This window comes from Martes martes (genome assembly GCF_963455335.1).
Source record: "Martes martes genome assembly, chromosome: 18".
Lineage (NCBI taxonomy): Eukaryota > Metazoa > Chordata > Mammalia > Carnivora > Mustelidae > Martes > Martes martes.
In genome coordinates this window covers 20400339-20426179 of record NC_137906.1, presented here as the reverse complement: position 1 = coordinate 20426179, position 25841 = coordinate 20400339, and the positions used below count along the sequence as shown (strand labels likewise).

Below are 25841 nucleotides of genomic sequence, written 5' to 3'. Positions count from 1 at the left end.
ATAGATACAACTTTTATTTTTAATTCTTTCCCACTATTCTGGTTCATTTTTTTTCTTTTTTTATATAGATAATTTTTTAACCTATTTACCATCACAGTGAGATGTCCAGTACATCAAATTCCATGATAAACTTCTAACCTGAATTTTTTGATACATACACATGTGTTTTTCTTTTGCTTTTCTATTTTCTTAATTTTTAAAAAAAAATTTTTAATTTAGTTTAGTCCAGTTTATTCCTTTTTTATTTTTATTTTCTAATATTCATATAGAGTTAAACTTCAAGGTAACCCCCTTTCTCCAAGCAATGCTACCCCTATAGGTGAACCAATTTTTAATCCCCCTTGTTCTTAGGAAAGTTGAGTCCTTTAACAAAGATATCAAGATACATCCAGGAAGAATCAAAATAACCTTCCTCGCCCACACCGAGAATCTATAACCATGCTCCCATCTTTTTCTTCTGCCAGTGTCTCTGTGTATTTATGTTTGTCCAGATAGTATATAAATCTTATACTTGGGGTTCTTCTTGACGAGGCTCCTCCCTTTTTTTTGCTTATATATATATATATTTTTTTTTTCTCTCGTCATATACTTTTATCAGTCTTTTTGTTTGTCTGTTTTTGTTTATATACGTCATAAACCTTACCCTGGGGCCCATTTGGGCTGAACCTTCACTTTTATCTTCCCTTTTTTTCCTGTCTCTCTCTCTCCCTCTTTTTTCTTTTCCTTTTCTTTTTTCTCTCGTTTGGGTGGGGAATCCTGAGTGCTCAGAAGCGTTCCAGGGTGCACCTTGACTGCACCACGGTCGATACATCCAGCTACATCTGTCCAGTCATCTCTCACCAAAATGACTAGGAGGAGGAATCCCCAACAGAAGAAAAATACAGAGGATGGGCCTTCTGCAACAGAGCTAACGGCTATCAACATAGACAATATGTCAGAAAGAGAATTCAGGCTAACAATTATCCAGGCAATAGCTAGGTTGGAGAAAGCCATGGATGACCAAACGGAATTGATTAGGGCAGAATTGAAAGCGACCAGAGAGGAGGTTCATAATGTTAAGGCAGAGCTGAAGGCCACCAGGGATGAGGTTCACAACGCTCTCAATGAGTTCCAATCTAATCTAAATTCTCTAAAAGCTAGGGTAACTGAGACAGAAGATAGAATTAGTGATCTGGAGGACAAACAAATAGAGAGAAAGGATCAGGAGGAAGCCTGGAACAAACAGCTTAGAAGCCACAAAAACAGAATCAGGGAAATAAATGATGCCATGAAACGTTCCAACGTCGGAATTATTGGAATCCCTGAAGGGGAGGAGAAAGAAAGAAGTCTAGAAGATATAGTGGAACAAATTTTTCATGAAAATTTTCCCAATCTTGCGAATGGAACAAGTGTTCATGTACTAGAAGTAGAAAGGTCCCCCCCCAAGATTATAAATTCAAAAAAAACATCCAGGCACCTCATAGTAAAATTGAGGAATCATAATTGTAGATACAATCTCTTGAAAGCCGCTAGGACAAAGAAGCTCCTTACATACAGAGGAAAGCCCATCAGAATAACGTCAGACCTGTCCACAGAGACCTGGCAAGCCAGAAAGGGCTGGCAAGATATATTCAGGGCACTAAATGAGAAGAACATGCAGCCAAGAATACTTTATCCAGCAAGACTGACATTCAAAATGGATGGAGAGATAAAGAGTTTCCAAGACCGGCAAGGCTTGAAAGACTATGCAACCACCAAGCCGACACTGCAGGAAATATTAAGGGGGGTTCTATAAAAGAGGAAAAATCCTAAGAATAGCATTGAACAGAAATATAGAGACAATCGACAGAAAGAAAGACTTCAAAGATAACACAATGTCAATAAAAACGTATCTCTCAATAATCTCTCTCAATGTGAATGGCCTAAATGCACCCATAAAACGACACAGGGTTGCAGATTGGATAAAACGACAGGACCCATCCATATGTTGTCTACAAGAGACCCATTTTGAACCTAAAGATACACCCAGACTGAAAGTGAAGGGATGGAGAAGCATCTTTCACGCCAATGGGCCTCAAAAGAAGGCCGGGGTAGCGATTCTCATATCAGATAAATTAGATTTTAAACTAAAGACGGTAGTCAGGGATACAGAAGGACACTACATCATTCTTAAAGGGACTATCCACCAAGATGATCTAACAATTGTAAATATCTATGCCCCCAATATGGGAGCAGCCAATTACATAAAAAAACTATTAATCAAGATAAAGAGTCATATTGATATGAATACATTAATAGTAGGAGATCTTAACACGCCTCTCTCAGAAATAGACAGATCATCGAAGCAGAAAATCAATAAAGAAATAAGAGCATTGAATGATACATTGGACCAGATGGACCTCATAGATATATACAGAACATTCCACCCTAAAACAACAGAATACTCATTCTTCTCAAGTGCACATGGAACCTTCTCCAGAATAGACCACATACTGGGTCACAAATCAGGGCTCAACCGATACCAAAAGACTGAGATGATTCCCTGCATATTCTCAGATCACAATGCTTTGAAACTGGAGCTCAATCACAAGGAAAAGTTCAGAAGGAACTCAAATACCTGGAAGCTAAAGACCACCTTGCTTAAGAATGCTTGGATCAACCAGGAGATCAAAGAAGAACTTAAACAATTTATGGAAACCAATGAGAACGAAGACACTTCACTCCAAAACCTATGGGATACAGCAAAGGCGGTCCTAAGGGGGAAATTCATAGCCATCCAAGCCTCCCTCAAAAAAATGGAAAAATCCAGAATACACCAGCTGTCTCTACACCTTAAAGAACTGGAGAATCAACAACAAATCAAACCAACTCCACACGTAAGAAGGGAAATAATCAAGATTAGAGCAGAGATCAACGAGGTAGAAACCAGAGATACAGTAGAACGTATCAACGAAACTAGAAGTTGGTTTTTTGAAAGAATCAATAAGATCGATAAACCATTGGCCACACTAATCCAAAAGAAAAGAGAGAAAGCCCAAATTAATAAAATTATGAATGAAAAGGGAGAGATCACAACTAACACCAAGGAAGTAGAAACAATCATCAGAAGCTATTATCAACAGTTATATGCCAATAAGCTAAGCAACCTAGATGAAATGGATGCATTCCTGGAAAACTATAAACTCCCAAAATTGAACCAGGAAGAAATTGACAACCTGAATAGACCGATATCTAGTAACGAGATTGAAGCAGTGATCAAAAACCTCCCAAAAAACAAGAGCCCAGGACCTGACGGATTCCCTGGGGAATTCTATCAAACTTTCAAAGAAGAAATAACACCTATTCTCCTGAAGCTGTTTCAAAAAATTGAAGCAGAAGGAAAACTTCCAGACTCTTTTTATGAAGCCAGCATTACCCTGATCCCCAAACCAGGCAAAGACCCTACCAAAAAGGAGAATTTCAGACCGATATCACTGATGAATATGGATGCTAAGATTCTCAACAAAATCCTAGCAAACAGGATCCAACAGCACATTAAAAAGATTATCCACCATGACCAGGTAGGATTCATCCCTGGGTTACAAGGATGGTTCAACATTCGCAAATCAATCAATGTGATAGAACAAATCAATAAGAGAAGAGAGAAGAACCACATGATCCTCTCCATTGATGCAGAAAAAGCTTTTGACAAAATCCAGCATCCGTTCCTGATTAAAACGCTTCAAAGTATAGGGATAGAGGGAACATTCCTGAACTTCATCAAATCTATCTATGAAAAACCCACAGCAAATATCATCCTCAATGGGAAAAAGCTTGCAGCCTTCCCATTGAGATCAGGAACACGACAAGGATGCCCACTCTCACCACTCTTGTTCAACATAGTATTAGAAGTCCTAGCAACAGCAATCAGACAACAAAGAGAAATAAAAGGTATCCAAATTGGCAAGGAAGAAGTCAAACTCTCTCTCTTCGCAGATGACATGATTCTTTATATGGAAAACCCGAAAGACTCCACCTCCAAACTACTAGAACTCATACAGCAATTCAGTAATGTGGCAGGATACAAAGTCAATGTCCAGAAATCAGTGGCTTTCTTATACACTAACAATGAAAATACAGAAAGACAAATTAGAGAATCGATTCCATTTACTATAGCACCAAAAACCATAAGATACCTCGGAATAAACCTAACCAAAGAGGTTAAAGATCTGTACTCGAGGAACTACAGAACACTCCTAAAAGAAATTGAAGAAGACACAAAAAGATGGAAGACCATTCCATGCTCTTGGATGGGAAGAATAAACATCGTTAAAATGTCTATACTGCCCAGAGCAATCTATACTTTTAATGCCATTCCAATCAAAATTCCACCAGTATTTTTCAAAGAGCTGGAGCAAATAATACTAAAATTTGTATGGAATCAGAAGAGACCCCGAATTGCTAAGGAAATGTTGAAAAACAAAAATAAAACTGGTGGCATCACGTTACCTGATTTCAAGCTTTACTACAAAGCTGTGATCACCAAGACGGCATGGTACTGGCATAAAAACAGACACATGGACCAGTGGAACAGAGTAGAGAGCCCAGATATGGACCCTCAACTCTATGGTCAAATAATCTTTGACAAAACAGGAAAAAAATATCCAGTGGAAAAAAGACAGTCTCTTCAAAAATGGTGCTGGGAAAACTGGACAGCTATATGTAGAAGAATGAAACTTGACCATTCTCTTACACCGTACACAAAGATAAACTCGAAATGGATAAAAGACCTCAACGTGAGACAGGAATCCATCAGAATCCTCGAGGAGAACATAGGGAGTAACCTCTTTGATATCTGCCACAGCAACTTCTTTCAAGATATGTCTCCAAAGGCGAAGGAAACAAAGGCAAAGATGAACTTCTGGGACTTCATCAAGATCAAAAGCTTCTGCACAGCAAAAGAAACAGTCATCAAAACAAAGAGGCAACCCACGGAATGGGAGAAGATATTTGCAAATGACAGTACAGATAAAAGGTTGATATCCAGGATCTATAAAGAACTCCTCAAACTCAACACACACAAAACAGATAATCATATTAAAAAATGGGCAGAAGATATGAACAGACACTTCTCCAATGAAGACATACAAATGGCTACCAGACACATGAAAAAATGTTCATCATCACTAGCCATCAGGGAGATTCAAATCAAAACCACATTGAGATACCACCTTACACCAGTTAGAATGGCCAAAATTAGCAAGACAGGAAACAACGTGTGTTGGAGAGGATGTGGAGAAAGGGGAACCCTCTTCCACTGTTGGTGGGAATGCAAACTGGTGCAGCCACTTTGGAGAACAGTGTGGAGATTCCTCAGGAAATTAAAAATAGATCTTCCCTATGACCCTGCAATTGCACTGCTGGGTATTTACCCCAAAGATACAGATGTAGTGAAAAGAAGGGCCATCTGTACCCCAATGTTTATAGCAGCAATGGCCACGGTCGCCAAACTGTGGAAAGAACCAAGATGCCCTTCAACGGATGAATGGATAAGGAAGATGTGGTCCATATACACTATGGAGTATTATGCCTCCATCAGAAAGGACGAATACCCAACTTTTGTAGCAACATGGACAGGACTGGAAGAGATTATGCTGAGTGAAATAAGTCAAGCAGAGAGAGTCAATTATCATATGATTTCACTTATTTGTGGAGCATAACAAATAACATGGAGGACATGGGGAGATGGAGAGGAGAAGAGAGTTGAGGGAAATTGGAAGGGGAGGTGAACCATGAGAGACTATGGACTCTGAAAAACAACCTGAGGGTTTTGAAGGGGCGGGGTGGGAGGGTGGGGGAACCAGGTGGTGGGTATTAGGGAGGGCACAGATTGCATGGAGCACTGGGTGTGGTGAAAAAACAATGAATACTGTTACGCTGAAAATAAATAAAAAATTGGAAAAAAAAATTCCAGTTAGTTAACACCCAGTAAAAAAAAATGAACTTTTGGGACTTCATCAAGATAAAAAGCTGCACAGCAAAAGAAACATTCAACAAAACAAAGAGACAACCCATGGAATGGGAGAAGATATTTGCAAATGACACTACAGAAAAAGGGCTGATATCCACGATCTATAAAGAACTTTCAAACTCAACACCCCAAAAACAGATAATCATGTCAAAAAATGGGCAGAAGACATGAACAGATAATTCTCCAATAAAGACATACAAATGGCTAACAGACACATGAAAAAGTGTTCATCATCATTAGCCATCAGGGAAATTCAAATCAAAACCACACTGAATTACAATTTTAGTATATGTGCTGCCGAAGCAAGCACAAAACCACACTGAATTACAATCTTACACCACTTAGAATGGCAAAGATTAACAATGCAGGAAACAACAAGTGTTGGAGAGGATGTGGAGAAAGAAGAACCCTCTTACACTGTTGGTGGGAATGCAAGCTTGTGCAGCCACTTTGGAAAATAGTGTGGAGATGCCTCAAAAAAATTAAAAATAGAGCTACCCTATGACCCTTCAACTGTACTACTGGGTATTTACCTCAAAGACACAGATGTAGTGAAAAGAAGGGCCATAGGTACTCCAATGTTCATAGCAGCAATGTCCACAGTAGCCAAACAGTGGAAAGAGCCATGATGCCCTTCAATAGATGAATGGATAAAGAAGATATGGTCCATACATCCAATGGAATATTACTCAGCCATCAGAAAGGATGAATACCCAGCTTTTGTAGTAACATGGATGGGACTGGAGGAGATTATGCTGAGTGAAATAAGTCAAGCAGAATGAGTCAATTATCATACGGTTTCACTTACTTGTGGAGCATAAGGAATAACATGGAGGACATTAGGAGAAGGAAAAGAAAAATGAATTGGGGGAAATCAGAGGGGGAGATGAACCATGAGAGACTGTGGACTCTGAGAAACAAACTGAGGGTCTTGGAAGAGAGGTGGTGGAGGGATGGGTGATCCTGGGGCTGGGTATTAAGAAGGGCAAGTATTGCATGGAGCACTGGGTGTGTGCATAAACAATGAATTCTGGAACACTGAAAAGAAATTAAAATTAATTGATTAATTAATTGATTGATTGATTTAATTGTGTTAGTCACCATACAGTACACCATTACACAATTTTGATGTAGTGTTACATGATTCATTGTTTGTGTATAACAGTCAGTGCTCCATATGCACAATGAGATATTACTCAGCTCTCAGAAAGGATGAATACCCAAATTTTGCATCAACATGGACGGGACTGGAGGAGATTATACTAAGTGAAATAAGTCAAACAGAGAAAGTTAATTATCATATGGTTTTACTTCGTGGTTCTAAACACAGAGAAGATCACAGATCCATGGACCAGATGCATGGGTGCTGTTTGCTAGGTCTCCTTAGCCCAAGCTTAACCTGACCTTGACATTCTCAGCAGGAAGTAGGGAAGTCAGCCTTAAAACCAGCAATCATAAACTTTGGGCCCATTCCCAGCATCAAATGCCCTTCCCAGTATCTAGTTAATTTTTTCTCTTCTTTAAATATCAGCTCAAGAAAACTGAGCTAAAACTTTTAGCTATTTCGCATTGTCTATACTTGACATGTAACCTGCATTTTAAGTGTTTAAATAACTGTCACAAGTATACTTAAAATAGTATGCCGTAGTTAGGGATTTTGTCATGTATTCTACCATTCTAATTCTGTTCCTGGGCTTTTATACTTTGTACCTTTTTTCAAGTTTTTGAGAAACACTCATATATGCTTAATTGTAGAATATTCAAAACACACAGAAAATTACAGAGAATAAATAACAACTACCCATTATCTACCCTTCTCCCATTTAACAAATTTTAAAGTATTGTTATTAAATATTAAAATAGCAAGGGTTGAATGTTACATTTAACAAGTGCTAGAAGTTCCTTCTCCCCCTCACTGGTGGCAATCACTGTTCTATTTCTATCCTCATGGATTAGTTTTTCCTATTTGTTTGAAAGTAGTCAAACATTATGCAGCTTGGTGTCTGACTTCCTTTTACTTATGACAAAGTTGAGATTCATCCATGTTGTTATATGTATCTGTAGTCTGTTCTCTTTTATTGCTGACTAGTCAGCCAGTCAATTTAAGACTACTAAGTCTATTTACCCATTTGATTTTTCATTTATCTCTTGATGGAGCCTGCTTATTTATTTATTTATTTATTTAGATTTTATTTTCTTTTTTTCCGTGTTCCAAGATTCATTGTTTATGGCACCACACCACACTGCTTTTTTAAACAACACCCTCACTTATGCTATCCCCCATCCAGCACTGCTATCTGAGGTGGAGGTCTGCCTCTCTCCAGGCTCGTATTCATACAGTGGGGCCTCTGTAACCATCTATTTCATCCCTTCCACTTATGTGCAGTCTGGTTTCTGAGGCCCCAGAGGGATCCTAGGTTCCCTTGATATTAACTGGGTCTCAAGGGCTGGGGAAAGTGGTCTTCTGGGAAAACCAGGCCCTGGAAAAGGAAGCCAGATTTGCAGAGGTGATGGTGGTGGGAAAGTATGGGATATTTTCCCCAAGGGCGTCTTTGGCCTGCTGCCCCTGCCTCTGTTCTATGATTAACTGAGAACTTCCTGACTGTGCCCTTCCTTCTGTCACCTCAAGGCTCTGAGTCAGTGTTTTAACTCTCCCCCAGGGCACTGAGTGGCCTTCGGTGCTCTACTGCTCAGCTCTTCACTTCTCCTTCAATGCATGCTCTGTGATGGCTTTTGGAATTGTGCTCCTCCTGGGTGGTGAGTGGGGGCTTTCAGGGCTGGGAGAAGCCTGGGGGGGGTGCTTTTCCATCTGGTAAGACAGGCTGGGGCTGGTGGTTAGCTCATATATCTCTCTGGAGGGGCTGAGAACAGGGGAGGACCCCAGTGTCCGGTCTTGTGTGGAAGGAGGAATGGCCTGGAATCAGGGGAGGGTCATAACCTGAGCAAAGAGAGAGAAGTTGGACTTATAGGCTATGCTTGGGTGGAGGATGAGCTCTCTCTCCACAACTCCTCCTGTGAGGATTCTGGTGTGTGGTATGGGGGACAGGACTCTGCCCCAGGGCCTCAGGGTGAAGGCCATAGGAGTCACTAGGAAGGGGAAATGGTGGATATCACTCCTTGGTCCCTCAGGTCCTTCAAGTCTTGATTTCAGGTATGTTGTCCCGCTGTTGCCAAAAGAATAGTCCAGAAGTTGAAAACTGTATCAGGACCACATCCATGTGTCATTTGAAATCACTTGTGTGTCTATTAAAAATCAGATTCCACACAAAAGTCCAGACTGTCAGCTTCTCTTGAGAGATTATAAGGTCTAGAGCTCTGAACACTAGAGCTTGGTAATGGCTACTTCCTTTAAAGGGGCCACGGACTGTAAGTACCAGTAATTCCTGGTGCTCACACTTACCCACTTCAGTTACTGATGTCACCTGCCTGGCCTCTGAGGTATTTGAGTCTGAGGCCCTTGGCACCCTCTTACTTGTCAGGTCATAGAACCTGTTTTGAGACTCAGAAACAGAATCATTCTTTGAAAGGAAGATGTAGGATGTGAAGGTCCCTTGCATATGGCTATAGTAGGGTTACAGCACCTTCAACATCTGACCTTTTCCTTAGAACCCTAGGGTTCAAGTGTCTGGACGCTGCCTGTCACTTCCTGGCCTGATGCTTTAACTCCTTAGAATTTCCTTACTTTCTGGGTTGAAGTTGACGCCTCAATCCGGAGACTGGGAATTCTAGTAGAAATGGTTAGTAGAAATGTTGCTTGGGAGTAAGGGTGTTGGAAAAAGCCCATGAAATGTAGAGGGTCTTCTGCTGAGGTTTTGAGCTTAGTCACCAGAGAGGAGAATGTCAAGGGTCAAAGAGTGGGTTGGAATCCTGGTTGTATCAGTGACTTGTTATGGAGTTTTAGGCCAGTCAACAAATAGTAATTAGTCATTTGTTAAGGGCCAGACACTGTACCAGGCACCACACAAGACTGTTGCAATCCTTGCCCTCTTAGAGCTTAACACCAAGATAGGGGAACATGAAAAACATAAAATTACAAATTATCAAATTTACAAATAAGATTCTCAGTCTGTTCCCTAGTCTGGACCTTAGGGTCTCTGTATAATGAGAAGATGGTGCAGGACAGTCTTTAAGAAGGGTAACCATATGCCCTGGTTTGCCTGGTCCAGTCCCAATGACCCTGGTGTAATTATTAATGGTGCCCCTTTCACTCACAGAAGGTCTCAGTTTAGGAAATAAATTATATGGTCACTTTCTCTTTAGGGGACATGCCTGATCTAACAGACCAGGAGGTGACAGGCCTAATTTCAGATTGTGGATGTCCTATGAAATGTCCTGGAGGGGGCATTTTTCTGGGTTGTCACTTTTTGTATTGTGGTTTAATTATTTCTGAGGGAGAGAGACAGCAGCCATATAGATGGCAAATCAGGAAACAAAGAAAAAGAGAACATCCTTCTCCTGGGCACATGAGCTGAATTGGGGTGGGCATCAAGATCCCAAGAAGTCAGGGGTCCAGAGCAGATTTTCTGACTGTTCCTCCTACCCATGCCTCCCTTTCCATATTCCTCAGTCCTGGCTTCTTATCATGGATTCAACTTGGATGTGGAGGAGCCCGTGATATTTCAAGAGGATGGAGCTAGCTTTGGACAGAGCGTGGCCCAGTTTGACAGATCTAGGTAGGCCATGCCCACTCCCTTACCTCTATTCCTTCAACCTGCAGGCAAATGGTTGAACATGGCATGATTAGGAGGTGTCCTGGAGGAAGGGCAGCATGGGCAAGAAACCTGTCCACCGCTCCTCCAAGGCCCATGACACCCCTACTACTAACTATTCACAATCCCAAGAAGGACCACAAACTCTGGACAAGATAATGCTTCAGGAGGGAGGTCTTGAATCTGTTCTTCTGTGATCAGTACATGTGACCAGTACAGTCACCCTTGTGCTTGAAGTAATGTTTTGCAGTCTTCCTTTTGAAATTGTTAATAATTTAATCTTAGTATTTGTATATTGTAAGTTAAATTCATGGAACTGTGGGGATGTGCTGTGGGTTAAAGCCTTGGCTCACATGCAGCCCAGCATTCTGGGGAATGTTTCTCAGCTGCCACCCTCAGGCCCTGGCATGAGCTGAACAAGGTCAGGGTTGGCTGAGGTGCACAGTTCACCCAGTCTTATGGGGGTTTTCACTTGTCCCATGAGTATTCCTGTGCCTGAGGGAATGCAACATTAAAGAGAAAAAAGGAAATATCAGGACAGGTAGAGAGGCAAATTGCAAAGAAGAAGAAGAAGGAGGAGAAGGAAAGGAGAAGAAGAAGAGGAGGAGGAAAGAGAAGGAGGAGGAGGAAGAGGAGGAGAAGAAGAAGAATAGAAAACCAAAAAAAAGGGAAAAAAGGAAAAAAAAACTTTTTTCCCCATGAACAAGAGGCCCCACATCTTTATTTCACCCTGGGTCAGGCAAGTTATGTACCTCACCCTGCCTCCAGGAGCACACAGTCTCAGGTCCCCATGACAGGGACCCAAGATGTAGAAGTTACTATGTGATCCAAGTCTGGGAGGCATAGTAAGGGAGAGATCAAACCCAAGAGGGAATTCCAGGAAGGCTTCACAGGGGAGATGACATTGGCAATGAGCCTGAGAATACAGGAAGATTCAGCTGGGCTGAAGATTCAGGTCACTGAGTTCTACATGCACATCCATCCCTCCTCCTCATCCAGCTGGCAGGCTGGGACATGGAAGCAAGTGCCAGGGACCAGAGTTTTGTTTTTTCCTTTGTTTGTTTTGAAATATAGAGCTCATAAACTGAAGTGTACAAACTTGAAAGGCCCAACTCAGTGAATTTTTCATGTGTATATAGCCAGGTAACTGCTGCCTAGATCAAGGTGTAGAACATCTTCAGCTCCCCTACCTTGGGTTCCCTTGGACCTTTCCCAAAGATGCAAATGCAGCAGATCCAAAGATAGTCACTGCCTCAGTTTCACCACCATAAGTTTGTGCCCAGACCCTATTTGAAAAATACATGTATATATATACCAGTTGATTGACCACTGTTCACCAGTATTTCCAAGAAAGTAAATAGTATATACTGGATGACATTCCGATTGCTACGACGTTAATGTTTTTCCTGGTTTCTGTGGAATCATAGCCCAAATACCAAGAAGACTAAGTCTATGTGTGAAGAATGGATGGGGTAAAGAAAAGCATGCAGATCAATGGTTTAAGATGTTTTCACCCATTTAGGCCAGCAGGTACCAGACTGCTATGTCTCTACCATTTATTTAGGTTTCCATCAGCAATTCTCAGATACTTAGGGATTTCAGCTTTCCAAAAAGGGAGAGCTTTCTAGAAAGAACCTCTTTTTTAAAAGATTTATTTATTTATTTGACACAGAGAAAGCGAGTGAGAGAGAGAGAGAGAGAGATCAAGCACAAGCAGAGGGAACGGCAGGCAGGGGAGAAGCAGGCTCCCGTTTAGCAAGGAGCCCCATGCTGGGCTTGATTCCAGGACTTTGGGATCATGACCTGAGACAAAGGCAGACGCTTAACCAACTTAGCCATCTAGGTGTCCCTAGAAAGAACCTTTAAATATTAATTTAACAAGGCTTGGTTGGCTAATTAATTAAAAGACACAAACATTTATCTAGTTATCTCATCTGAGTGGAGAGGTTGTTGGTAGACATAATTTTTTTTTCAATATAAAAAATTCTCTCCTTTCTAGGAGTTTTGCAAAAATTATTGTACATACATGACTGTAGATTTTGATATGGATTCTGATACTGTGGTTTTATTTTTTAAGATTTTATTTATTTATTTGACAGAGAGAGTGATCACAAGTAGGCAGAGAGGTGGGGGGGGGAGCAGGCTCCCCACTGAGCAGAGAGCCCGATGCAGAGCTCAATCCCAGGACTCTGAGATCATGGCCTGAGCCCAAGGCAGAGGCTTAACTCACTGAGCCACCCAGGTGCCCCCCAATACTGTGGTTTTAAATGGTCCTACTTAAATTATTTATATTTAAACTGTCCAGTTAATTACAGAATCATCTATTTGTCTTTATAACTTATGGCTTTAGCAAATTTTTCCATTTAACTTGAGATGATCTATTTCTTGGGTGGCTCAGAATAATGGCACCCCCAAAACTAAATACTCTTGTCCATGGTTGGGAAATGCTATTTTGCTTTGAATAGTTTTATTTTTGTTGAATGTTAAAAAAAACAACAACACTAGGGGCGCCTGGATGGCTCAGTTGGTTGGGCCACTGCCTTTGGCCCAGGTCATGATCTCGGACTCCCAGGATCGAGTCCCACATCGGGACTCTGCAGGGAGTCTGCTTCTCCCTCTGACCTCCCCTCTATGTTCTCTCTCTCTCTCTCTCTCACATAAATAAATAAAATCTCTAAAAAAAAAACAACACTCAAACCATTTTTGTATATAAATACACATTTATTTATGTATACACCCACACAAACAAAGGAAAAGCACAGCATGGTCCTTTGGCACTTGTGGGCTGAACTCAGGCCCCATTATTTAAAGCTTCATGAGTGGCAAAGGCCAAGAGCTTCCCTCTCAAAGTCTCACTTCCCTGTTACACAGTGACACTTCCTCATCTGAAGTGTCCTGTGCCCTTACCCTTCCTGCAACTATATGTCATGTTTGTGCCTACAGACTCGTGGTGGGAGCCCCCCTGGAGGTGGTGGCGGTCAACCAAACAGGACGGTTGTACGACTGTGTGGCTGCCACTGGCCTATGTCAACCCATACCACTGCACAGTGAGTGACTCCACCCAGAAATTGTGGCCCTCAGTCCTCCTCTACTGCAGTGCTCCCTCCTTGGCCTCTAGCCCTGACTCTCCCCTCAAATGGGGATGTGCCCATGAATGATCATGTATATCTGCCCTCTCAGCACCCCCAGAGGCCATGAATATGTCCCTGGGTCTGTCCCTGGCAACCTGCACCAATCGTTCCTGGATGCTGGTAAGTTTCCCTGGGTCATAAGAGGGTGACAAGGGGAGGAGCAGGGGCTAGGGGAGGCTGTGACTGGAAGAAGAGTATGGAGAGTCCTGGGGACCCCCTTGTTCACACAGGCCTCTGCCTTTAGGTTTGTGGTCCCACCATGCACAGAGCCTGTGGGGAGAATATGTATGCAGAAGGCTTCTGCTTCCTGTTGGGCTCCCACCTGCAGACCATTTGGACCATGCCTACTTCCCTGCCAGGTAGGTCCCTACAGAGAAGTGATTCTATGTGAGTACATGCTGGCACTGAAGAGCGGCCAGAGCACGTGACTGTGGTCTTGGCTTCCTGTGCCCATGGCCCCTTCCCAGAGGCCTCAGCAAGCCCAAGAAGGTCTGGGAACATGGTCTGGCCTGGTAGGGAGGGCAGATCACAGAAGGACTCTAAGCTAGTCAAGGGGAGAAAGTTCTGGTGAGGCAGAAGAGAGTCTCAGAGTGCTGGCTGCAGGAAGCATGAGGGCCTCACAGTTGCCAACAAGTGCAGGGATGCTTTCTGGGTTTTCAGAAGAAAGACCTTGGATTTTGAAAATGTGGTGAGGATGATAGATCCTTGGATAGGGTCCAAGAGGGAGGCTGTTCTGGATCGTTCACTGCTGAGCTTCTAAGGGGAGCAAATGGTAGGGCCCTGGAAACTGTGATGCACAGTTTTGCCAGCAATGATGTTTTCTGCAAAGAATGGGGCCAGAGACACTGAGCAGCAACTCTGAGAGCCAATCTGAATGAGTTTGTCTTCTGTGTACTTCGGGCTTCTTTCCTGGGCTTTAATTTCCTCATTGGTAAACTGGGTCTGAATAATTAAGGTGGTTGTGACAATCAAAATATTTAATATATATAAAGTGTTTTGACCTCTGCCCAACACATAATATGTGAATACTGTGATGACTGACCTTCTAGCTAGGACCATGTGTTTGCCCTAGGAGGAGGAGATAATGGGCTCCAAGTCAGAGACAGGGGCCATTCAAGGTGCTGACTGAGAGCAATGTTTTAGACTAGAGAAGCAATGATGCCAGGCATGGTGGGCTTTTAGGCAAAGGTTAGAGCTGCAACAGAAAGGCCTCCCACCCAAACTCTGAGAGCAGAGTCTACAAAGGGGACAGAGAGAGAGTAAAGAGTGGGATTCCAGGAGTCTTGGGGATACTTGCCTGGGATGTCTGTGCAGCCAGGTGAGGCAATGTGGCATTTAAGCACTAGGAGATAAGTCTCTTCTCCTAGATGTCTCCATGACTCATGAGGTGGGATGCCTGATGAAAATGGAACACAGGCATGTAAGCCTGGTGTAGGCAAATCAAGTTTGAGTAGAGGTAGAAGTGACTACCTCAATTGTAGCCAGACAATGCCTGATGACTGGTGTGCATTTTTATTGCACCCCACAAGATCCAGGCTGGTAGGTAGGATGGTCCTGTCTAACAAGCAAGAAAACTGAAGCTCAGAGAGCTGAGTTCCTGCTGTTAGGAAGTGACAGAGCTGAGACCTGGAGCCAACCTCGCCTGACAGATTTGGTCCGTTTTTCAGAAGGTGCTCAGCTATAGCCTGGTGCTTGCTATTGGAAGCCCAGTGAAGATAGTAAAAGGAACAAGAAACAGAAGTGATATTTTTAAAGGACTTTATTTATTTATTTGATGGACAGAGAACACAAGTAGGCAGAGAGGCAGGCAGAGAGAGAGGAGGAAGCAAGCTCCCTGCCGAGCAGAGAGCCGGATGCGTGGCTCAATCCCAGGACCCTGGAGCCATGACCCAAGCCAAAGGCAGAGGCTTTAACCCACTGAGCCACCCAGGCACCCCAGAAGTGATATTTTGAGAGAACTTGCCACCATCGTGGCCTGAGAGAGGATATGAGGGATGGTTTTGTGGTGCAGCTAACAAAATGAGCACAAGTGTAAGATGTGGGGATGGGGACTTCAGCTACCCAGCTGTGGGGACATTGGGTGAGGAGGGGTGCAGTGAGGGCTTCTTGGCCTGCCATGTGGGGGGCTGAATTTCCTGGTCAAGAATTCAGAAAAAAAAAAAAACCAGACTTTTAACTGTAGGGAACAAACTGGTGGTTAACAGAGGAGAGGTGGGTGGCAGAATATAAGAGTATATTTAGCACAGAGGATCAAATGGTAAGGGAGAGAAACCAGAATGGGAAGTCATCAGAGAGGGAGAAAAACCATGAGAGACTCTTAACTATAGGAAATAAACTGAGGGTTGCTGGAAAGGAGGTAGGGGAGGGGGTGGGGTAATTGAGTGATGGGCATTAAGTAGGGCACATGATGTGATGAACACTGGGTGTTATACACAACTGATAAATTATTGAACACTATATCTGAAACTAATGATGTACTATATGTTGGCTAAATAAATTTAAATTTAAAAAATTTTAAAAAAAGAAAGAAAGCAGGGAGGGAAGTGGTCTTCCATTTCTTCTCAGCAGGGGTGAAGCACCAGCTGGTTGCATAGATGGGATGGGGGAGGTGTGGGGAGCAAGGAGAAAGTATTTTTGATTTTTTTAAAGATTTTATTTATTTATTTGTCAGAGAGAGTGAGCACAGGCAGACAGAGTGGCAGAGGGAGAAGCAGGCTCCCTGCTGAGCAAGGAGCCTGATGTGGGACTCGATCCCAGGACGCTGGGATCATGACCTGAGCCAAAGGCAGCTGCTTAACCAACTGAGCCACCCAGGCATCCCAGTATTTTTGATTTTTTATTTCAGTGCCAGGAGGCCAGCTTCCACAGTTCAGCATCAAGCTTCATTATTGTCTGTGGTGGCTGATCTCCTACCACCTGGGGAGCAATACAGGATGTGGGGCACTGGTGGAGGTACCAACTGTGTCCTTCACACAGGCCACAAACACTTATGTGAGTTTGGGGTCAATGTGAAGTGTCTTATTTGTTTATGGGTGTAAGGTGTGATTTTCCATTATGGTGGACTCCATGAGGGCGGGGGTGATATCCTTTTTCAAGCTATGGTCTTAGACCAAGTGTCCTGAGAAACAGACTCTGAGGTTCATTTGGGAATACTCTTGGGAGCAATAGTTCTGGGAGTGTGAAGGAAGCGGGACTGGGCAGTGAAAGAATGTGGGCTCCTCAGCCAATCCAGAGGAGCTTGGAACATGGCTGGATGCAGGGCACCCCCAGGAGCAGGAGTTGTAATCTTGGGCAAGGCATCTCCTGAGTTATCATCTGGGAGGCATCCACAACTACTCCCTATAGCTGATAATAAGGACCTCTGTCCTGAGAGGGCGTGTGTCTTCTTGGTGGCAAACCTTAGCATCTGCTGCAGGTGTGTTCTTGTGCCTGGAACAATGCCTGGCACATGGTGATGATGGTCATAACAGCTAACCTCCATAACAGCTATGGGGGGCCAGGCCCTGTGTTAAGTATTTTAGGTACATATCAACACTTTGTAGCCTACCCCATGTGTTACGCACTGCTATTTTACTGTCCCATTTTACATATGGGAAAACTGAAGCCCAGTGTAGTTAAATAAGTTGCCTGAATTCACCACTAGTAGGTGGCAGAGCTGGGATTTGAGCCCAGCATGCTCAGAATGCACACTTGAATCACTTTGCTAAATTGTCTTTCCCTCATGCTCTCTGACATTCCTAGTGTGTAGTCAATAACTATTTGTTGAGTAATTGAATAAGGAACCCATCTTGCCTCTGTCCTTTACTTCTTTCTCCCCTTTCTAGACCTTGTAGAAGGAGGGAAGCAAGGGATTCTGCGGGGGCAAGGGATTCTGCAGGGTGGGGGTAGGGGTACTGGGCAACTGATTTCTTTTTTTCTTTTTTTTTTTTTTAGTTTAGAACCCTTTTTTAAAAATTAAGTTTTAATTTTGATTCCAGTATAGTTACCATACTGTGTTATACAAGTTTCAGGTGTACAATATAGTGATTCAACAATTCCATACGTCACCTGGTACTCATAACAACATGTACACTCCTTAAGTCCTATCACTTATTTAACCCATCCCCCAACCACCTCTCCTCTGGGAACCATCAGTTTGTTCTCTTCAGTTAAGAGTCTGTTCCCTTCTTTCTCTCTCTCTCTCTGTCTCTCTCTGTCTCTCCCCCCCCCCTTTTTTTCTTCAATCATTTGTTTTGCTTCTTAAATTTTGGGCAACGGATTTGGGCCTCCTCCATGGAAGGTGTGGAAACTGGCTGGGAATTGATTCCTAGGCCAAGAATGGCCTCTTAACTCTGTGGAGCAGGAAGGGTTTCTGGACCCTGGGAGATGGCTGGGACCCACACGGGCATTTCTGATTCCTTCCTTCTTCTCTACAGAGTGTCCAAGTCAAGAGATGGACATTGTCTTCCTGATTGATGGTTCTGGCAGCATTGTCCAAAGTGACTTTAAGCAGATGAAGGACTTTGTCAGAGCTGTGATGGGACAGTTTGAAGGCACCAACACCCTGGTGAGACTGGGTCCCTGAGATCTGGGAAGTGAGGAGGGGATGGCAGCTGCCTTGGGCAGACCAACCTAGTAGGAAGCCTGGTATTGCTAGGGGTTAGCTTAGGGGACCTATGCCATGATGAGACTAGTGTCCTAATACAGGGCTGATTTGAGTCCTGACCTGAGGAATTTCCCCCATGGCATTTGATATGTCCCCACATGGCCTAGGAAATTCCTTTTTTTTTTTTTTCCTATTTAAAAGCATTGAAAGGATTGCAAAAATCGTTTTGCTGTGAAATTAGACTGAAGGTAACTTGGCCAAATAATTAATGATTCTTTATTATGTTTCCATGTAATTCATGATTTATCTTATTATTTTATTTCCCAGTAATTCGTGCATATGTATGTAGAAATTCTTGAGAAGTGAGAAAATGTTGTCTATAAGTTGATTCACATGTTATGAAATTTTTTTAAAGTCCAAGTTAAGAAATGTTGAGGTAGGAAAGGTTATTCCTTACAAACTCTGAAAGAAGCATCATTCGGTTTTGATTTTCTGGTTTTCTTTTTGGGCCATATTCCCCCTGGGTTTTAGCTTCAAAGACACGTGGAAAGTTGTTTGTAAATCCAAAGTTATTCCAAATAAAAAGTTTATTAAAGAATAACTCCTGAGCCCCAGGGCATTCCTCTTCTCCTTTCCTCTTCTCCTTTGCAGTTTTCCCTGATACAGTACTCCAACCGCATGAAGATCCATTTTACCTTCGCCCAATTCCAGAGTATCTCGAACCCTCAGAGCCTGGTGGATCCCATTGTCCAGCTGGATGGCCTGACATTTACAGCCACAGGGATCCGGACAGTGGTGTAAGTTCCCCCTTCTGCCTCATGTGGATAAGCCACCACACCATTTCCTATGCTGGTCTGCACAGCCCTTCTGCACAGCTGTGGGAACTCTGGGGAAAGGGGATCAAAAGGGAAGTGAGGGGGAAGTAGGTGGAGATATCCTTGGATTATTCCTGATATAGTACAGCAATTTTCTTCAGTGTTTCCTCTTTGCCTGGTCTTGGATTGGCTGGACCCTAATTCCAAATGGGACAGCCAGAGACATGGACTTTGGTTCAGGTATGCCCACATTCTCATTCTTGCTCCCTGCTGGAGACCTGGGCCACCCTGGGAGTTACTGAGTCTTTCTAAGTCTCAGGAAACTGTCAAATGAGGATAAACTTACAACTTGGTTGTAAGGATTAAAGGATATAACATGCATTCAATTCTTTTGCACCAGAAGTGCTAGGTAAGCGTTTTATCCTGAGAATGGTGCACCCCTGTTTTACCTTCCTGGTAGATATTTGGAATTGTTGCCAAGTGTTTCTGTGTCTCTCTCCTCACTCATTTCCTTTCTTCCCACATTCCTCATCCATATGAACCTTGATTGGTCCAGCTAGGCCAACCATAAAGAAATGACTTAGGTGGTGGCGCAAGAACAGATGTGGGTTTTTTTTTTTTTAATGTTATGTTTGTCAGCATACAGCACATCATTAGTTTTTGATGTAGTGTTCCATGATTCATTGTTTGAGTATAACACCCAGTGCTCTATGCAATACGTGCCCTCCTTAATACCCACCACTGGGATAATCAATTCCCCACCCCACCCCCCACTAAAACCTTCAGATGTGATTCTTAGGGGAAAGAAATTGGCTGAATATCTGGGATCTCTGACTTCCTGTGGACCCCTGGGCCCCACTCTGGAGGTGGTGCAGGAGAAATGCTGAACAAGGAATGCTCCCACCAAATGTATCCTCTTTATTGCTGGGTGGCTTTTCTGCCTTGAACACTGGCCCCATGGGACTGGACAGCCAAGACGAATGTCTCTGTCCTTTAAAAGAAGGGCCATATGCATCCCCATGTTCAGAGCAGCAATGTCCACAATAGCCAAACTGTGGAAAGAGCCAAGATGCCCTTCAGCAGACGAATGGATAAAGATGTGGTCCATATATATACTGGAATATTACTCAGCCATCAGAAAGGATGAATACCCAAATCTTGCATCAACATGGATGGAAGTGGAGGAGATTATGCTGAGTGAAGTAAGTCAAACAGAGAAACCCAATTATCACCTGGTTTCACTTACTTGTGGAACATAAGGAATAGCATAGAGGACATTAGGAGAAGGAAGGGAAAAATGAAGGTGGGGGGAATCAGAATGGGAGATGTACCACAAGAGACTGTGAACTCTGAGAAACAAACTGAGAGTGGGAGAATGGGTTGGCTTGGTGATGGGTATTAAGGAGGGCACATATTGCATGGAGCACTGGGTGTTATATGTAAACAATGAATCTTGGAACACTACATCAAAAACTAATGAAGTACTGTATGGTGACTAACATAACATAATAAAAAAAATAATAAAACGAAAGTTACAAAGGAGTGATATCTCTTCCTAGCCGTTGGAGCTCCTTCCAGTGGTGGGTGATGGTGTAGTTCTCCTCAAGACCCATTCTGCTCCCCTCACCCAGAACAGTATCTTCCCCACTCACCAGAGCCAAAGCCATCTCAGGTCCTCTCTGCCACCCACTGTTTTTTTTTTTTCTATTTCTTTTTTTTAGAAGCTTCATTACAAAAAAGGTAAAATTGCAATAACATTAAGGAAATTTTTGGGAAAATTGTTATAGTCCCTCTACCACCACCTCACAGTATTTTTAGTCAAAAGAAAGAATGAGAAATGAATAAACAAATCCCACCCACAAAGCACAGGGCCATTTCCATCCTTGTCTTTATTCAGACATATTTTATATAGTCACAGTGTGGGCAGAAACTAATTTCATCCTGCCTTCTTATTTTTTTTTCCATCTGTTACATGAACTTATGCCATGTTTTCTACAGCTTTTGCTGTTTTCCTTTGAAATGGCTCTGTACTTTCTCACCAAGCAGGTGGATCATGCTTTGCTAAATCCCTTCCCTGATCTTGGACATTTAGGTTGTTTCCAGTATTATATGTGGAGTGTGTGTGTGTGTGTGTGTGTGTGTGTGTGTGTGTGTGTTTATTCTGCATTTATAGAACTATAAGATCATATAGTTACATTTTTAATCATTTGTAATAGCTACTATAGAATTAATGCTTACCTATAGGCCATTCACTATGGGTGAAATTGATCCTAAGAATAACCTCAAATGTTTTGTCTCATTTATCTATTGTTCCTTAACAAACCACTCCCAAATTTAGTGGCTTAAGCTACAACTCTTTTATTAATATTTTTCATGATTCAGGGCTCATCTGCTTTCAGAAGCTGGAACATGAGAGATTCATTCACATAGTCCTGCCTGGGCAGGACTGGCTGGAAGGCTGGACTCAGCTGGGGTGGTAGAGTCTTTCTCTTCATAGCTATAGAAGTCTTGAGCTATAGACTTCCCTTATGGTGGCTCATAGCTTCCCAAAGTGCAAGAGCTATCAAGGCTTCTTAGGCCTATAACTGGAATGGTGTCACTTCTGTTTCATGCTACTGCTGAAACTGGTCACAGGTCAGATTCAGTATGGGAAGGGAACCAGGTGCTGCACACTGGGGATCATCTTTGAGGAACAGCTATGGTGCAATTGTTATTTTCACCTTCACAGAGAGAAGCAGAGACTCAAAGAAGTAAAACAACTGTCCAAGTCTGTTAGACTCTAAGGTTCCTATTCTGAACCATACTGCCTCCTGAAAATGAGATTCCATGGCAGATGGAGTTATAGAAAAAGGAATATGAGTACCTTTATTATTAGTCTTACTAATCAATGCATTACTTTGAAAAAAGGGTGAGGCGATTTTTTAACATGCCTGAGATAGTCTGACGGTACCAGGACTCCCCATTCTCTCCAGATGAGCTTCTAGTGCTACAGGTTATTTCTTTTTCTTAAGATTTTATTTATTTATTTGAGAGAGAGAGACAGAGAGAAAGAGAGACAGCGAGAGACTATGAGAGGGGAGAGGTCAGAGGGAGAAGCAGAGTCTCCTTCGACTGGGGAGTCCAATGTGGGACTCAATCCCGGGACTCCAGGATCTACCTGGCTGAAGGCAGTTGCTTAACCAACTGAGCCACCCAGACACCCTACAAATTATTTCATTCCAGAATCAATATCATCTACAGAGAGTCATCTCCCTTTCTTCCTTGACAGGGAAGAACTATTTCATAGTAAGAATGGGGCCCGAAAAAGTGCCAAGAAGATCCTCATTGTCATCACAGATGGGCAGAAATACAAAGACCCCCTGGACTACAGTGACGTCATCCCCCAGGCACAGAGAGCTGGCATCACTCGCTATGCCATTGGGGTATGTCCACTTCCTCATGTCTCCCTCAGACTCAGGCTGTATCTCGCTCTGGGAGAAAGGCTGGTGGTCTCCTCCTCACCTGTCTCTCTGTCACAGGTGGGAAATGCTTTCCAGGATCCCACTGCCAGGCAGGAGTTGAACACCATTGGCTCACTGCCCTCTCAGGACCACGTGTTCAGGGTGGACAACTTTGCAGCACTCGGCAGCATCCAGGAGCAGCTTCAGGAGAAGATCTTTGCAGTCGAGGGTAAATGCAGGGCGAGCCTGGATCTTGGGATTGAAAGTTCTGGACCCAGCTGTCCCCTGAAGTATGGAGGGGCTATCCCTACTCATGGCTCACCCAGAATTGTGCCCCAGAACCTGAGCTTCAGATTCGTTCTTCTCCTTGTGCTCTGAGTCCTTGTGGTCTCATGGTCCCCAGAGGCTAAGTGACCTGTTTCCCCACAGGAACCCAGTCGAAGACAAGTAGCTCTTTCCAACATGAGATGTCACAAGAAGGCTTCAGTTCAGTGCTCGCAATGGTGGGTGGAACACATACTTGATAAACAGGTGTCAGGCACCAATCCTGGGCCAGCCCTGTGCTGGGAGTTGGGACCCAGACGTAAATAAGAAAGCAGACTCTGTCCTCAAGGTCATTGTCTGTTTAGAGACAGACATATGGGTAGAGTATGTAGGTGCCAGGAGCACAGCAGAGAACAGGGTATCCACGGTTCCTGCTCTCATAGGGCACATATCCAGTGGGGAGAGACAACAAACAACGAAAAATATCTTCAGATTGTGCTAGGCATTAGGGTAGAGCAAGAGAGGTGATCAGAGGAGGCCCAAGGAGTGACAACTGAGGCCAAATGATGAGAAAGGGCCAGCCCTGGAAAAATCTGGGAGAGATTGCTCCAGGAAGAGGAAAAAGCAAGCGCAAAAGTCTTGAGGCATGAACACGGTTACTGGACTAGAGAGATAGAAGGGCCAGCATAGCTGGAGCAGAGTGAGAGAGAGGGGTGGAAAGATGGGAAAGGCCTGATTATGCAGATGAAAGAAACGACAATATAGCATGGCTTGTGTGTAAGTAGATGTGTGTTCAAAACATCCAGAGGGGTTTGCTTCAAAGTAATTTTGGGGGAGAGTTGGGGGGACATAGAAATGAAACAAGGTTGGTCATGAATTGGTCATTGAAGCTGGGTCATGGGTACTTAGGAGTTCATTAAGCATTTCTTTCTACTTTTGTATATGTTCTAAATTATCCATAGTCAAAAGTTTAAAAAGGCAAAAAAAACAAAGCATGCAGAGTAGGAAAGGCGTATCACTCCCCGAGGGAGCCAAAGAAGACCTCACAGAGGAGGTGAGTTTGAGGTTGAGTCTTCCTGAGAAAGGAGTGGAGTCCTAGAAAGACAGAAGAGAGAGGTGTCCAGCTCAAATGCTTCATGTGTTTAAACATAAGGTATCTCCACAGATTTGACTGGGAGGACCCTAGATGCAATCCTCAGGGGCTTGGTGACAGGGAGCCATCTTGGATTGCCAGCAGGGTGGTGGCTATACGTTTCTTGGTCCTGAGGAAACCTAACTCTGGTGTACTAGAGGATGGAGCAGAAAGGGTCATGGGTGAGAAGAGTTGGTACTTACTGGAACAGTGGCACTGGGGATGGCTGAGAGATGTTAGGAGTGAGCGACACTGAAGTTGTTGAAGAAGACTGGGGAGGGAGGAAAAGAATTCCAAATAGTGAGCAGAATCAGTGGCAGGCCTCGCTTTGGAAAAGGCTGTCTTCTTTCGGCTTGGTCTGGCTCAGCCCTGGAATCCTTTCCTCCCAGGATGGACCAGTTCTGGGGGCAGTGGGGAGCTTCAGCTGGTCTGGAGGTGCCTTCCTGTATCCCCAAAATACAAGCCCCACTTTCATCAACATGTCTCAAGAGAATGTGGACATGAGGGACTCTTACCTGGGTGAGAAAAGGCTGGGGTTGGGGGCACAGGTGGGACATGAGCCTGGGAAGGGCAGGGGCTCAGGGGCGGGGAGGAAGCCTTTGTGCTGAGGTGTGCCCTCCTCAGGTTACTCCACTGAGCTGGCCTTTTGGAAGGGGGTCCAGAGCCTGATCTTGGGGGCCCCCCGCCATCAGCATACTGGGAAGGTTGTCATCTTCACCAAGACGTCTGGGCAATGGAGGCCGAAAACTGAAGTCACAGGGACTCAGGTTGGATGTTGAGGAAACCAGAGTGGAACATGAGGGTGGCAGGGTCTGCAGGGGCAGAGAGAGAGGAGATGAAGGGGTTTGGGAGCCTGTAGGGGGGAGGTCCCAGTGGTGGGGGAGAAGTGGGACCTGTCCCAGAAGGGGCTGCCTCTGGCAGAGGCAGGCAGGATGACCTTTGGCTGTGCCCTGCAGATCGGCTCTTACTTTGGGGCCTCCCTCTGCACTGTGGATGTGGATAGAGATGGCAGCTCTGACCTTGTCCTCATCGGGGCTCCTCATTACTACAAGCCAACCCGAGGGGGGCAGGTGTCTGTGTGTCCCTTGCCCCAGGGGGTGAGTGTCTGATGAGACCAGGGCTGGGTGGGGCCTGGGTGTGGGGTGGAGGGATTGCCTGGGTTGGGACCTGACACTGGTTTTGTTCTGCAGAGGGCTAAGTGGCAGTGTGAGGTCATTCTCTGTGGAGAGCAAGGCCACCCTTGGGGCCGCTTTGGGGCAGCCCTGACAGTGCTGGGGGATGTGAATGGGGACAAGCTGACGGACGTGGCCATCGGGGCCCCAGGAGAGCAGGAGAACCGGGGTGCTGTCTACCTTTTTCATGGAACCTCAAGACTGGGCATCAGCCCCTCCCACAGTCAGGTGAGGCCCCTGTCTGAAGCCTCTCCCAGCTCCATCTGCTTTTCTAGGTCTCAGATTTGCCCGAGGCCCTGTCATGTCACTGACCTGAACAGTAGCCATGCTCCTTTTAGGGGTCTAGTGCCCTGAATATCACCAGACCAAGCTAAGCACAGAGTCTCTCTCCGTTCTCCTGTGGGCAGCTTAGTGGTTAAGAGATTGCAGGGCGTGGCTCAAATGCCTGGCCGGCCATGTCAGCTGTGTGGCCTTAGGCAAGTGACTGATTTAGCCTCTAGGAGCCTTAGTTTCCTTCTGTGAAACATTAAACGAAGGAGCTCTATGTCTGGGGTCCCTGGGGTCTCACTATTCTTGCTTTCCATTCCTACCCTCTTATCTCTCT

The 25841-nt window shown here is 44.1% G+C and overlaps 1 protein-coding gene across 1 annotated transcript in view; it reads left to right on the top strand.

Moving 5' to 3' along the window:
• Positions 1-8715: 8715 nt before the first annotated feature.
• The window catches only part of LOC308359214 (integrin alpha-D-like), a gene marked incomplete at its 5' end in the record, with an annotated part of 43756 nt that continues 26630 nt past the window's right edge, over positions 8716-25841 (top strand). The window contains 14 exons of the mRNA XM_080830027.1: positions 8716-8746; positions 10557-10662; positions 13642-13745; positions 13879-13949; positions 14074-14188; positions 18245-18375; positions 19066-19211; positions 22498-22651; positions 22748-22898; positions 23099-23172; positions 24455-24584; positions 24690-24832; positions 25022-25162; positions 25256-25465. Coding sequence (XP_080686153.1) covers positions 8716-8746; positions 10557-10662; positions 13642-13745; positions 13879-13949; positions 14074-14188; positions 18245-18375; positions 19066-19211; positions 22498-22651; positions 22748-22898; positions 23099-23172; positions 24455-24584; positions 24690-24832; positions 25022-25162; positions 25256-25465 — 1707 coding nt within the window. The remainder of the gene's footprint in view (positions 8747-10556; positions 10663-13641; positions 13746-13878; positions 13950-14073; positions 14189-18244; positions 18376-19065; positions 19212-22497; positions 22652-22747; positions 22899-23098; positions 23173-24454; positions 24585-24689; positions 24833-25021; positions 25163-25255; positions 25466-25841) is intronic.